The 15,026-nt window shown below is 36.4% G+C and overlaps 2 protein-coding genes across 4 annotated transcripts in view; one reads left to right on the top strand and one right to left on the bottom strand.

Annotated features, from left to right (window-relative positions):
* LOC125870572 (E3 ubiquitin-protein ligase CHIP-like) overlaps window positions 1–10,312 on the top strand; it is a 37,508-nt gene extending 27,196 nt beyond the window's left edge. For all 3 annotated transcript variants that reach the window (XM_049551034.1, XM_049551033.1, XM_049551031.1), the window contains 4 exons: window positions 9,197–9,330; window positions 9,414–9,567; window positions 9,655–9,765; window positions 9,852–10,312. In XM_049551034.1, coding sequence (XP_049406991.1) covers window positions 9,197–9,330; window positions 9,414–9,567; window positions 9,655–9,765; window positions 9,852–9,977 — 525 coding nt within the window. In that variant the 3' untranslated portion in view covers window positions 9,978–10,312. The remainder of the gene's footprint in view (window positions 1–9,196; window positions 9,331–9,413; window positions 9,568–9,654; window positions 9,766–9,851) is intronic.
* The window catches only part of LOC125870580 (peptidyl-prolyl cis-trans isomerase FKBP15-1-like), a 1,082,853-nt gene that overhangs the window by 207,700 nt on the left and 860,127 nt on the right, over window positions 1–15,026 (bottom strand). The gene's annotated exons all lie outside the window — the stretch shown is intronic.

Raw genomic sequence — 15,026 nt, 5'->3', positions numbered from 1 at the left:
CAATCGATGAATTATTCTCTCGTCTCCTTCGTCTTGCGGCACCTCCCAGTCACAAGGTAGTTTCATCACCCACTGTTGACTCATCTATTCTCGCATCTCAAACCTTTGAAAAGCGTACATATCAATCTATGGAGAATCGGCGAGGGGGAGGGCGTTTTGGGAAACCTCGATCCAAGTGTAGTCATTGTCATAAGTCTGGACACACTCGTGATATATGTTATATTTTGCATGGTCCACCACCCAGTTATGATCCTATTGTTCTAAAGGAGTATAATGAGTTCCTTCGAAATCGCGCAAGTAAACAGACATCTCCACCAATAGCATATGGTGCTCAACCTAATCAACCATCCAATAATGCTCATATTGCTCAGACAGAATATGATGAGTTCCTTCAGTATCGTGCAAATAAGCAAACGTCTCCACAAGTAGTTTCGGTTGCACAACCTGATGTCTCTGTTACGGGTAATTCTTTTGCTTGTGTGTCGCAATCTAGTACTCTTGGAACATGGGTCATGGACTCTGGGGCTTCTGATCATATCTCTGGTAATAAATCACTTTTATCCGATATTGTTTATTCACAATCTCTTTCAGCTATTACTTTAGCCAATGGGATCCAAACAAAACCAAAAGGGGTTGGAAAAGCCAAACCCCTATCTTCTGTCACCTTAGACTCTGTTCTTTATGTCCCTGGTTCTCCTTTTAATCTAGCATCTGTTAGTCGTTTGACGAAAGCCCTACATTGTAGCATAACTTTTTTCGATGATTTTTTTCTCATGCAGGACCGCAGTACGGGACAGATGATTGGAACAGGACATGAATCACAAGGCCTTTACTATCTTACCTCTTCAAACTCCTTAGCAGCATGCTCCGTTACAGATTCCCCAGATCTAATTCACAAACGTTTGGGACATCCGAGTCTATCCAAACTGCAAAAGATGGTGCCTAGTTTGTCTAGTTTATCCACATTAGATTGTGAGTCGTGTCAACTTGGGAAACACACTCGTGCTACGTTTTCTCGTAGTACTGAGGGTCGTTCAGAGTCTATTTTTTCATTAGTTCATTCAGATATTTGGGGTCCTAGTAGAGTCAGTTCCACCTTAGGATTTCGTTATTTTGTTAGTTTCATTGATGATTATTCAAAATGTACTTGGGTTTTCTTAATGAAAGATCGTTCTGAGTTATTTTCTATTTTCAAAAGTTTCTTTGCTGAAATACAAAATCAGTTTGGTGTTTCTATTCGTACTTTTCGTAGTGATAATGCCTTAGAATACTTATCCTCCCAATTTCAGGAGTTTATGACTCACCAAGGCATTATTCACCAGACTACTTGTCCATACACCCCTCAGCAAAATGGTGTAGCTGAAAGAAAAAATCGGCATCTTATTGAGACCGCTCGTACTCTTCTCCTTGAATCCAATGTTCCACTGCGTTTTTGGGGAGATGCAGTTCTTACGTCTTGTTATTTGATAAATAGAATGCCCTCTTCTTCTATTCAGAATCAGGTTCCCCATTCCATACTGTTTCCTCAGTCACATCTCTATCCTATCCCTCCTCGTGTCTTTGGGAGCACATGCTTTGTTCATAACTTAGCCCCAGGAAAAGATAAATTAGCTCCTCGTGCCCTCAAATGTGTCTTTCTTGGTTACTCTCGAGTCCAAAAAGGGTATCGTTGTTATTCACATGATCTTCATCGATACCTTATGTCCGCTGATGTTACATTTTTTGAGTCTCAGCCTTACTATACATCTTCTGATCATCCCGATGTCTCTATGGTCTTACCCATACCTCAGGTTTTACCTGTGCCAACCTTTGAGGAATCTACGGTTACTTCTACATCTCCAGTTGTAGTGCCACCACTACTAACTTATCATCGCCGTCCACGTCCAACCCTAGTCCCAGATGATTCATGTCATGCGCCAGACCCTGCTCCTACTGCGGACTTGCCTCCTCCTAGCCAACCGCTTGCACTTCAAAAAGGTATACGATCCACTCGAAATACTAACCCACATTATACCTTCTTAAGTTATCATCGTCTATCATCACCCCATTATGCATTTGTGTCGTCTTTGTCCTCTATTTCCATTCCTAAGACTACAGGTGAAGCACTTTCTCATTCTGGATGGAGGCAGGCTATGGTTGATGAGATGTCTGCTTTACATAAGAGTGGTACTTGGGAGCTTGTCTCCCTTCCTGCAGGTAAATCTACTGTTGGTTGTCGTTGGGTTTATGCAGTTAAAATTGGTCCAGACGGTCAAGTTGATCGACTTAAGGCTCGCCTTGTTGCCAAAGGGTATACTCAGATATTTGGGCTAGAATATAGTGACACTTTCGCTCCTGTGGCTAAAATTGCATCTGTTCGTCTTTTTCTATCTATGGCTGCCGTTCGTCATTGGCCTCTTCATCAGTTGGACATTAAGAATGCTTTTCTGCATGGTGATCTTGAGGAAGAAGTCTATATGGAGCAACCACCTGGTTTTGTTGCTCAGGGGGAGTCTAGTAGCCTTGTATGTCGATTGCGCAGGTCACTCTATGGTCTAAAACAGTCTCCTCGAGCTTGGTTTGGGAAGTTCAGCACAGTAATTCAGGAGTTTGGCATGACTCGTAGTGGAGCTGATCACTCTGTGTTTTATCGGCATTCTGCACCAAGTCGATGTATCTATTTGGTTGTTTACGTTGATGATATTGTTATCACCGGTAATGATCAAGATGGTATCACCGATTTGAAGCAACATCTCTTTAAGCACTTCCAAACTAAAGACCTTGGCAGATTGAAGTATTTTCTAGGTATTGAGGTTGCTCAGTCTAGATCAGGTATTGTTATTTCTCAACGCAAGTATGCCTTAGACATTCTTGAGGAGACAGGAATGATGGGATGTAAACCTGTTGACACTCCTATGGATCCGAATGTTAAACTCCTTCCAGGACAGGGGGAGCCACTTAGTAATCCTGAAAGGTATAGACGACTTGTTGGAAAGTTGAATTATCTCACAGTGACTAGACCTGACATCTCTTTTCCTGTGAGTGTTGTAAGTCAGTTTATGACTTCCCCTTGTGATAGTCATTGGGAAGCAGTTGTTCGTATTCTACGATATATAAAGTCAGCTCCCGGTAAAGGACTACTCTTTGAGGATCAAGGCCATGAGCATATCATTGGATATACAGACGCTGATTGGGCAGGATCACCCTCTGACAGACGTTCGACATCCGGATATTGTGTTTTAGTAGGAGGTAATTTGGTGTCGTGGAAGAGTAAGAAACAGAATGTGGTTGCTCGATCTAGTGCAGAATCAGAATATCGAGCAATGGCGACAGCAACTTGTGAGCTAGTTTGGATCAAACAGTTGCTGGGAGAACTAAAATTTGGCAAAGTTGATCAGATGGAACTTGTGTGTGATAATCAAGCGGCTCTTCATATCGCATCAAATCCAGTGTTTCATGAAAGGACTAAGCACATTGAGATTGACTGTCACTTTGTCAGAGAAAAGATACTCTCGGGAGATATTGTTACGAAATTTGTGAAGTCAAATGATCAGCTTGCAGATATCTTCACCAAGTCCCTCACATGTCCTCGTATTAATTACATCTGTAACAAGCTAGGTACATATGATTTGTATGCACCAGCTTGAGGGGGAGTGTTAGAATAGAAATAAGTATTTCCTACTTAGAATAGAAATAGGAATAGGAATAGGAATAGGAATAAGAATAGGAATCCTAGTTGGAAAAGGATTCCAATGTAGTGTCTATAAATAGGGTCTCAATGTAACTATTTAGATACACAATTCAATAATATTTTTCATATATATTTTCTCACAGTGTGATCCTACACAATTTTAGTATTTAATGTGTATGGAGGAAAATACGCGATTGTGATACTTAGGTGCAGATAATTGAGATATTTAGGCTCGATTTCCCAACAAAGGTAGGCTTTCAAATTCAGGGAGAAATACTGAGTGAGTTAGTGTTAGTGTGGACATCGACAGATGGTTTACATTCACAGAATGCAGTTTAAGATGATACATAGGCAATATCAAATTAGATGAAAACCTCCGATGGGTTTGTGATGCTCTCAAACAGGCCTCAAGAGTTATTGGAAATCATTACAGACATTGGGGAGGAAGATACAAACATATACTTACAGAGTTCACCAAAACTACAATTTATATGGACGCTATGTAAGAATTGAATCATGGGTGGGGGGTGGGGGAGAAATCAGGAATTATAATTCCAGAAACGCATACAACAGTGGGTGGAAAGACTATAGCAGATAAAATTTTCCAATTCCTAGGTAAACACTCTAATCCCAGATTCCAACAACAGACTCTCCAAAAACTTGTCTTATGCTGACACAGAAAGAATCATTCGACGGCCTGAATGAACTAGTGCAGCAGCAATGACGAGCCTGAAGAACACAGTCCCTCTATGAGTCTGAACTAGATATGCTGCAATTAGTATTCAAATGCTTGATAGGAGAGTTCCAATGACTTCTTATGGCAGCCCAATCCTAGAAGTACTGCAAAAATGGTTTCGAACATATCAGAAGACACTGTAGGTCTAAAAGTGACCACCCTCAATTACAATCAATTTTTGTTCGAGCTCCATGAAAGTGCAAGGGGGGGGGGGGGGGGGNGGGAATTGATCCTTTTTACTTTTCTTAGTTGACTAACTTTTTCAGCAGTTGACTTGAACAACAATTAATCAGTAATGCTGTAAGTAAAGTGCAGTAAGGAAATTCAACACCAGATGTTTTTATACTGGTTGGGATCCAGAATGGATCTTACTCCAGTCCCCTTGGGTTGCAAGGGTGTTCTCTTCTAGACTTTGTGATTTTGAAAGGGTTACAAGTGTAAATCCTAAATCTACACTCAACTCAATATTTTTCTTTCTTTTCAATCTTTTGATACAAGGCCTTACCAAGTAATTTTCTCTCTTCTTTGTTACACAGTAAGTCTCTCAGAACAACAATGTTTGCTAAAGGTAGAAGAGAAATATAAGAAGGCTCAGATGTCTAGTATATGATTCTTCAGGACTTCTTTTCTTTTAAATAGACTCTGAAGGCTTCTTGAAGGGAGGCGCAACCCAAGAGATTTGATCCTTGGAAAAAGGAAAGGAGATCCTATTTCTAAGATTAAGGCAAAGTCGTTTAACACTTTGATTTCAATTAGGGAAATCTTCCAGCGCAATATCTTGACAGCACCTTCTATTTCCATTGTGATTTGACAGCTGCTTCAACCGTTCTTTTATCAGTTTTGATTGACAGCATCTTCTTTCTTTATTTAAGGCTTTTCCTTGATATCCTTAGAATCTGCTTGATTGTCCATCTCCCTTTGATATATCCTTGATATCTTCTTGGTGGGTTTCTTCTTTTTTGTGCTGCTTAGGACTATTCTCTCGGTATTTCCTGCACATATATCATTAAAATTAACACTAACATTCAGTGTTGCAGAAGAATTTGAAAGTCAACTCCCCCAGAGTTGTGACTTGGTCGGTTTTGACATCCCTTTTGGGACCCAATGAAAGAGATCCATTGGTGAATTCCAACATACCTTGGGTAACCAAGGCCCAAATAATGGAGAGGAGAACCTTGATGAAACCCTAATCCTTGACTTGAGAGCTCTTGCGGAAAAAATTGGAGAGGAAGGCAGAGAGATTTGGGGGATTTGAGTGAATGAGAGGAATTAGGCTAAGTTTGAAGGGTAGAAACGGTTATAGGGGTAGTTATAGGGACAAAATGACGTAGTTTAAGGGTTAATTGGTAGAAAAAGACCAAAACACCCTTTATTAAAAATTGTTGGAGGACCCTATGACTTCGACCTACGGTTCGCAGGAACTTCTACGGGGAATCCTGGTCAGTCATAGAATCATTTACTGGGTCTCAAAATTTATGATCGATTCCATAAGACCTTCTTACGGCCCGTCCAACATTCTACTGCTCGTAGAACTCAAGTTCAGGTCCAAAATTTCACCAAGTCTAGATCACTTCTATGGATCCCACCTACGATCCTTAGACCATGTGACGACTCGTCAAGTCGTCAACTCCTTTTGTAGAACTGAGGTCCCAAATCAATTCTTTGAATCACCTTTACGGGCAATTCCTACGGCCCATAGACCCTCCTATGATTTCTCTTACTCATCAGGATGTCAAACATCAGAGACTAGACATTTTCAAAATATTTAACTCAAGTTCCGTGGAAGCTTCCTACGATGCGTGGAGGTTTCTACGAACCGTAGATAGGTTCCGTAGGAACTGCACTAGTGCACTTTTATGAGACTTTCTTTTCCAATCCAACTTTTCAATTTTCGAGGTGTTATATGCCTCTGCCTATTAGAAACCTCTAGAGGTGCCGGGGACTAAAACCTGATCAGCAGCTTGGGCCCTACCCCTAGCTAGCAATGCTGCCTTCTTCCTGCCCCAACTGCATCTTTTGGCTCATCCTCAACCCCAAGTTATGGACGACTCAGGTGCCTTTGCTCTAACCTCTCCTGAACATATTCTTACCGTCTGTGGGAGGAAAGAGTCTGATACCAATTGGAATCAAGTACTAGTACAAAGGAAAGACTGAGTTTTTCTAGTTTCTTGTAGCCTCTCGAAGAGCATTACAAATATCTCTTCGCAAGGCTCTACTAAACATGTCCTTGTACGATGAGATCAGCGAACTTAAAACTCTGGTACCAACTTTGTCACAACCAAATGGGAGGTCTAGGCATCAAGAATTTGTCTAATCACAAGTGCATGCTGATGAAGTGGCTGTGGAGATATGACCAAGAGGAACCAGTATTATGAAAGAGAAGTAATCAAGTCAAAATTTGACTAAGTGCATCAAGACTACTACATGGTGTTACCTTTACAAAAACATTCACAAATTGTGGGATGAGTTTCACAAAGGCTACTTATTTGGAAAACATCCAAAACCTTGTTTTAACTTTCACTATATTTTTTTTCAAATTTCACCTTAATGTTTATTTTTTATAAAAAAATGACCCCATTTAAATTATATTTCAAGATTTTTAGGTAAAGTACGTTCAAACAATCAAATATTATTTGCAAAAAAATACAACCAAACATACTCCAAGTTCAAAAATTTCAAATAAAGTGAAAATATCTCCAATAGTATGTAGTAGCTTATAAATAGAATCTAATATATGCCACTATATAACTATCTATTTTGAAATATTACTCTTTTAGAGCAGATTTGATTGTATGTTCCAAATGAATTAGTCCGGTAGGGGGATTTTGCTAGTTTTTAGTAATGGGTGAGTATAAACCATATTTATAAAAAGTACATTCATAATTTAAATATTCTTTGCAAAAAGTATGGGCAAGCACAACTCCGACTTTAAAAATTTCAAATAAAGTGAAAAATATTTGGTTTTCATGGCCAAACGCTCACTTAGCTAGTAATGGAACACAATGGAAGTACATAATCTACTCATGTGAAACTAATTGTTGGAATTGAAACTCAGTTGTTATGTTACATCAACTCTTGCATTTGCCGAAAGTTTCTTTAATTGGGTTGGAAATTTGTTTGCCAATTTGGAGATATGCATTAGGGAATCCCTAGTTTTAAAGTATAGCTAATTTGAAAAAATAAATTACTAAGTAGTGAAATGATATAGGTCAAAGTGGATTAGGGGGGATACAAAAGATTTATATGGTTGACCCCAACTAATTTGAGACTGAGGTAGTTGATTGATATAGTCGGGGTGGTGTGAAGTTGATTATGCTAGCTTATGGCTCTTTTGTAACTTTTGTTAAAAAAATATTTAAATCTAACTCTAGTTTAGGCCTTAGTCTGTGGTAAGTTATTATTTAACTAGTCTATTGAAAAGTTGCAGAGAGAGGGATTGAACTCGTGCCTGCAAGGTTATGAGCCTTGCGAGCTACCAAACCCTATGTTGCTCAAACTCGGGTGTGGGTACTCAATACGGGTGTGAATCTAGAGGTTGGACTTTCACCACATAACTTTTAGGATTCAGGGGTATGGATCAAGTGTGGATACGCGTGCTAGGATACAACCAAACCCTATGTTGCTCAAACTCAAGTGTGGGTACTCGATATTGGTGCAAGTCTAGAGGTTGGACTTTCACCACAACTTTTTGGATTCAGGGCTATGGATCAAGTGTGGATACACATACTAGGATACCATCAATAAATGTTTATTATGACATAAAAAGGTATATATTTCTATTAATTAATTAAAGGTATCAAACTAAAGTTGATAAAATTTAATTCTTTAGCACCCAAGGGTGTGGCCTAGTGGTCAATGAAGTGGTTGAGAACCTTGAGGTCTTAGGTTCAAAACTCGGCAGAGACAAAAAAAAACTTAGGTGATTCTTCCCATCTGTCCTAGCCTTGGTGGTTCAAAACTCAGCGGAGACAAATACTCTCTCAGACAATGAAGACTTACACTTAGCCTAAAGGTCTGATCATGTATATGGTTCCATTGGCATGTTATCACGTGCCTAGAGTTCGAGTTTGTAAAATTGTCTATATGGATGATTATCAAAAAATAAATTATATAGATTATTTCAGTGGCATTGTGACTAATGCTGTGGAAATAAAGGGTGTGAGGAAGGCATGGGAATTTTTCGTCTGCCTCGGAAAATTTGGTGCGCTTGGTGCATATAGAAAAGAAAGCCCATTGACAGAACATCTTGTTTTCTGCCCCCTTAGCCTTAGATCCATCTTGAGGTGACTGTCATATCCTATTCTTGGTACTCGTCGGGTATTCTAGCACAGTAACAGTGCTGAACAAAGGCAGTGGCTCAAGCAAAGCATCTTTAGTTGCTAAGAGATTATCCTCTGATACTTTGTCATATTTCCTTAACAGTAGTGCCATGGCTGATGACAGATAGCATCTTGCATATGAGCAGGACAGTCTACATTTTGGGCCTAAAACTAAAAGTTTTGCTTGAGTTGCCTTGAGCAGCATATGTTACATTGATTTGTTAATTAAATCATGAGTTAGTTCTTGGCACAGGAAGCCAATATCTAGTTTATCACCATAAAAATTCAGAACTCCTGTTCATTAAGGTTCTGGCACAAATGATTTCTTGGTCTTTTTTTGGGGGATGACTTTTCAAAGAAGTTTGAATGAATGTATTTTCTGTTATACCGATTTTGAGTATGTTCAAACAATGATCCCAAGGACATCCATTTTGCTGAATAATCTTGTTGTATTTAATGTATGAATGGTAGGCATTGGATCTCGGAAGAGGTGCTAATCCAAAGAGTTACATGGTTGAAGAGATCTGGCAGGAGCTTGCAAAAGCAAAATACTTGGAGTGGGACCATGAATCTTCGAGACGCACTTTGGAACTTAAGAAATTGAAGTATTGCCTCTGCTTTAAAACTTATAAATTTGCATTATTTTTCCTGTTGTCACAGCATTGTTTCTCTTGTATATGTACATCAGAGAAGCCTGTGAGTCAGCCCTCAAGGACAAACATGAGCTTCACTGCTCTCAGATGGAAGGGTTTATAGGCAATAGATCGACATCCCTGTTGAAGCAACTGGATGCCTTAGGCAGGGTTTTCAGGATCGCTGCAGAAGACGATACTCCCACCGAGGTCAGTCTTTTGGCTTTATTTCCTTACTGATTTCTTTGAATAGTGCATGTATGCTATTGTCCTTTGACACCTGCTAAGAATTAACAGGTACCAGATTACCTATGCTGTAAGATCACGCTTGACATTTTACGTGACCCTGTCATTACGCCCAGTGGGGTTACATATGAAAGGGCACTGATCCTTGATCATCTGCAGAAGGTATAATTGGTTCATCCATTGATTTAGCTGTAATGGAGCTCACATTGCATTGTATGTTCTATTAATTTCTCTCTGTGGCAAATAAGGTTGGAAAATTTGACCCGGTTACTCAACAACCCCTCAAGGAATCTCAGCTGGTGCCAAATTTGGCCATAAAAGAAGCTGTACATGCATTTTTGGATAAGCATAGCTGGGCATACAGGATGGGCTGAACCTCTTTCTTGGTTTGGTTGGTGCGTGTAATTGCTGATGCTACTAATACCAAGAGATGGAGGGGTGGTTGGAGCTGGGGGAGTGAGTCTACTAGTTCTCTCATATTGGACTGTCACATCCGGCCTTATGCAGCATTAACCCTGGTTTACCGTGTAATATTTGTTCTTACAGTTGTATAAGATGGTCTGTTGTTGTTCATTATCTGTACAGTGTCCGTAGCCATTTTTTTGTATGGCGTTATAGCAAACTTGTTGATTACATGAAAAGGAAAATTAAAAGCATTAACTGAATTTGTTCCCGTGTGGAGAAACACTTCTCTTGAATGGTGCATGTGAAATCATGAATTATGGTTTCAACTTGCGTTTATGTCCTGTTTCTGATTTCGGACTTGAGCATTCAAATGTCGGGCTAGTTGTTGTTGTCCCTATTCTCATTGGATTTAGAAGCCAATGACACTTTACAGGAGAATGTCGTAGAGACTACAGGAACATATATTGATTGTTCCAGTCACACAAGAATGATAGGCCATTTGGTGCTCATTTTTTGGGTTGCCGGGCTTGTTAATGCGGAATGCTTTGTGCATTCAGGCTGGCTGCCTTGCTCTATCAGTTCAGTTCCGAGTTTCCGAGATAATGTTCAAGTCATTATACCCAAGGGACAGGGAGACATAATTATACTTTATTGTTAGCTGCATTTTTGTCGCCAAGCTCGAAAGAGGTGCCCTTTTATTATTTATGATCATAACAAACAGGTAATATGTGCCCTATCAGAAAAGCAGCACAGTCACCAAGAGATATGTAAGCCCTACTCTCTCACTTGTAAAGTCATATTATGTGAGACCCATTTTTGACTTACTTTTTTACTCGCTCATTGCGATTTGAAAAAATATTAGCAAGTTGAAGTTATGGACAATGAAAAATATTATTATTTCGAATAGTGAAGAACTTAGATTGTTTACCTAGTAAACAAAATAAATGAATATTTACAAATATAAAACTTGAGTATTTTATGCATGGAGTAAAGCTAACAAATTCCACTAGGAGGCGACAATAAGTCGGTGTTTTTTTTCTGGAAAAGTCACTATCGTATGACATATTAAGATGTCCACTAGGTTAACTGTTATGTGTCGGCAAATTATAAAATAAATAAATTGGAGAATATTTAATTATAAGTAATAACAAGATATGAATGATTTCTAAAATAGTTATAATAAATATAGTTGGAGAAAGGGACAGCCAAGAAGTTGCTTTCATTTCCACAGTAATCACGCGTCTAATTACAGTGCAAAAAGATTTAGCACTAATCTTTCCCTCCTTACAACAGCTATTTTACGTTATTTTCTTTAAGTGCAAAAGACTTGCTTAGCATAGGAATTTATCACAAATGAAGTAGTAACAAACACATAACAATTTCAAAATAAAGTATGATGTTAGCTCTTGCCTTAAAAATTCCCAATGGGATAAATAGTGGCAGTGCAACTAGAAAGAAAATGATGGAAAAAGTGGTCCAAAAAGGGTAATTTAAAGAATGAAGTCCATAGTTTGTCATGTTTCTTGATTTGTCTACCCAAAAGGCTTTTTTGGCTTCTGCCGACAGTTTTCTGAGCCCACTTCTGCTCAATTTCTAACATTTCCACTTTGTTACTATTGTTCGGTTCGATTTTAAAGTTTATCGATTTAATTTATTTGTTATCAGTTTGTAAAGATGTTAAATCGTTAAAGAACCATTAAGATATTGACTTATCGGTTTAGCGATTATTGATCGATATTAGTTCGGTTGTTGGTTTAACACCAAAAATTTTATTGAAAATCACTTAGAAACAAAGGTGACAAACCAAATGAACCATGCACATGAGTTCATAAGTTACATTTTGCTCAAAAGCAAACACTTTTACATTGTAGAATAATCAAGAGCTTGGGACAATCAGAAATAAAAGTAGAAAACTAAACTCTAAGTCAAGGACTTTATATACAAAATGGTATAAATATAATTATTTTACTATCGGGTTATCAGTTAGCCCGTTAAGAAAAAATCACAATCCATTAAGAACCGATAACCCGATAATAAAAAGAAGAAGCAAAAACTTTATAAAACCGCTAAATCAATAACCCATTAACTTATTTTTGATTCAGGTTATCAGTTTAACTTGATTTTGAACATCCCTAGTTACAATAATAGAAGGAGAAAAATAAACAAATACACATGCATGCACAAAAACAAAAAGATTTTTGAGTTACTTAAGACAACAATTAATATATTAAACTAATCATCTTCTAAAGAATATAAAAATAAAATAAAAAATATCATAAGAGTAAATTACCTTGTATCTTGAACAATGAAATAAGTAGATAAAAGATAAATTCTCAAAATTAAAGTAACAAATATTCAATAAACTCTCAAAATATTATTAATATCAATCTAATTAGGGTTGTTATCAATATCTCTTGATATATCTATAAAGTTTTCATTTTTATTCAACATTTGAGTTAATGATATTTCATTACTATTTAGCAATTGATTGTAGACCATGCATCCAATAATTAAGAATCACTCAGTAGCATTTTCACATTATACACATTGCTCACTTATACTTACTCATTTATCATAAATAACACATAAGCATTTCAGTTAGAATAATTAATTTTTTGCAACATTCTCTACTTTTAAGTGTCAGACAGCACTAGGAAACTTGGGACAAAAAAAGAAAACGTTGGTGTGATTTTTGGACAAAATCAAGTGGTCAACAATCACATACTAATAAAATAGAATTAGTCTTAACTACACTTGTTATTGCTTAAATCATCCCTAAATCCGCGGTTAAGTGCAATAATCGCGTCCACCTACAAATTAAACATGATACATGGATTATAATTAATCAACCACCTAAATCATTACCAATGAATTCATCAACTTGACCTTTGTTCTCCATTCGAAATTAATCAACATTTTTTAAATGCCAAATTAGCTGGAGTAGGTTTGTGAATTTTCTATTTTGGTCAAACTTTTAAAAACAGCTAATTTGACAAGTGTTTTTTTTTAAAATAAAAATAAAAATTGATAACCACACCCCTGATCTTCCACGTGACATATTGACAACCTTAAAAACTCTTATTTACTTGACCAACTAAACTTAGATACACTCTCGATCTTCCACATGACATAACAACTAGCTTCAAACTCTTGCAAAAGTATGACGTTCTTAATAAAAAGTCGAGAGAAGTGATGAAAATAGTCATAAACTTGGTGAGAATTTAGAGATGTATTTCACTCATGTTGCAAGATCGGAGGCGTGTTTAAGTTCATTTAGTCAAGTTAAGAGATGTTTTTAAGACTGTCAATACATGGTTCAAAAATAAAACCAGGGGCAGATCTAAGTGCATGGGTGGGGGTTCCACGACACTCAGTGACCTCGGTGAAAACTTTGTATAAATATGTATATGTATAACGAATCGGTTATATATTAAGCTTGTCACTCATGAACTAAAATCCTTAATGGTGTGAGGGGTAAAAGACTTAGTTCACCATGTTGGTGTCGAAGGTTTGAAACCCTTGATAGCCCTAGTTTTTTGCCCTTTTTTCCCATTAATGTGCGCAGGGCTTCAATTTTTCCCCCCTTTAAATCTTCCTTGTTTGCTATTATTATTTGTTAATCCAATTGACTATTTTTTGCTTTAATTAATTCCTAATTGTTTTTAAAAAATTTGTCTCTTTCACTAAGTATTTATCTCTTGATATTTGTATTGCGCGTGCATTCTATATTAATTATTAATGAGTAGCAAATTTTGAATATTGTATAAATATTAATAAAAATATATTTTAATAGTATTTTAATTAAAAATAAATAAATAAAGTTATAAGAATGATGGATATTATTATGTTAGAGTTCTTTTAATTTAAAGGTTTTTTCGATCTTTTACATCATGCTAAGCGGATTGAAGTTATAATATTTTTTATATTTTCTATCAACTAAATATCTTAATCGAAGACAACTGGGTTGAAGCTATAATTTTTTTATATTTTCTCTCAACTATATATATGTAATAACACATTGAGACAATGATTTATGAATATAATAAAGTAATGATATTAGATGATTTACACAAGTTTAAATTGTTAAGGGGAGGAATCTCTAATTTTCTCAAGGTTTTGATGAGAATAGGATCTCTTATTACTACTAAAAAAAATTGAACTACTTAGGTATCTATAATATTAAAATATCTAAAAGAATTTTTTTATTAAATATGCATAGTTGATCAAGTTATTTATAAATATTGGTAAATAGAAAAAACCGACCCGTTTATCTTATTTAAACACGTGACACTCATAACCTCCAAATCATGAATTCATCTTTGAATAAAATTAATAATTTACGTTAAATTTAAAAATATTTTCAATACTTCTCTAACTACTTAAGAACTTGACCAAACGGTGAATTTGTATAGTTAATCCGTATCTGAATAAAGAAAATGAAACCCAACGAAAAATTAGTATGAACAAAAATTAATACTTAATTAATTCTTCTTCGTAAAGTATGGCCGGGAGCTCTGAAATTATTTTTCTCGGTAGGGTTATTAATTAATGGCTCAATTCAGTTAGTTATTTTATAAAATTTATATCATATTATTTTTTTTATTTTTTTTTACAAAATTGAACTTTTCAAAATTATGCCAATGATCTCAGTTTCTCTTGGGTATCATACCATTCGATTAAATCTCGGTGTTTTTTTTACCTAGGAGTCTTGAATATAAAAAATTCTCTAGATATTTTTATTGTTTAAAAGATAATAAATCAAAAAAATATAAAAGGTGATTAGAATAAAGATTCATCGTACTATATTTCATATTACTATACGTTGATGTATATACCACAAATTACAATAAAATATAATTGAAAATAGAATAAATAAATAAAATAAAACAATATTCAGGTTGGAGTAAATATTTCGCTCTCTTTAAGGAGATTCAAGCTCACTGCGGTATAATCAACACCAATCTAGCAATATAACTTTTAACTTGTCGTTCTCCTCCAGAATACAATAGCGCAACAAG

The sequence above is a fragment of the Solanum stenotomum genome, chromosome 7 (genome assembly GCF_019186545.1).
Source record: "Solanum stenotomum isolate F172 chromosome 7, ASM1918654v1, whole genome shotgun sequence".
In the NCBI taxonomy this organism is placed as follows: Eukaryota; Viridiplantae; Streptophyta; class Magnoliopsida; order Solanales; family Solanaceae; genus Solanum; species Solanum stenotomum.
Note: the sequence above shows the minus strand (reverse complement) of the source record. Positions and strands in the feature narration are given on the sequence as shown.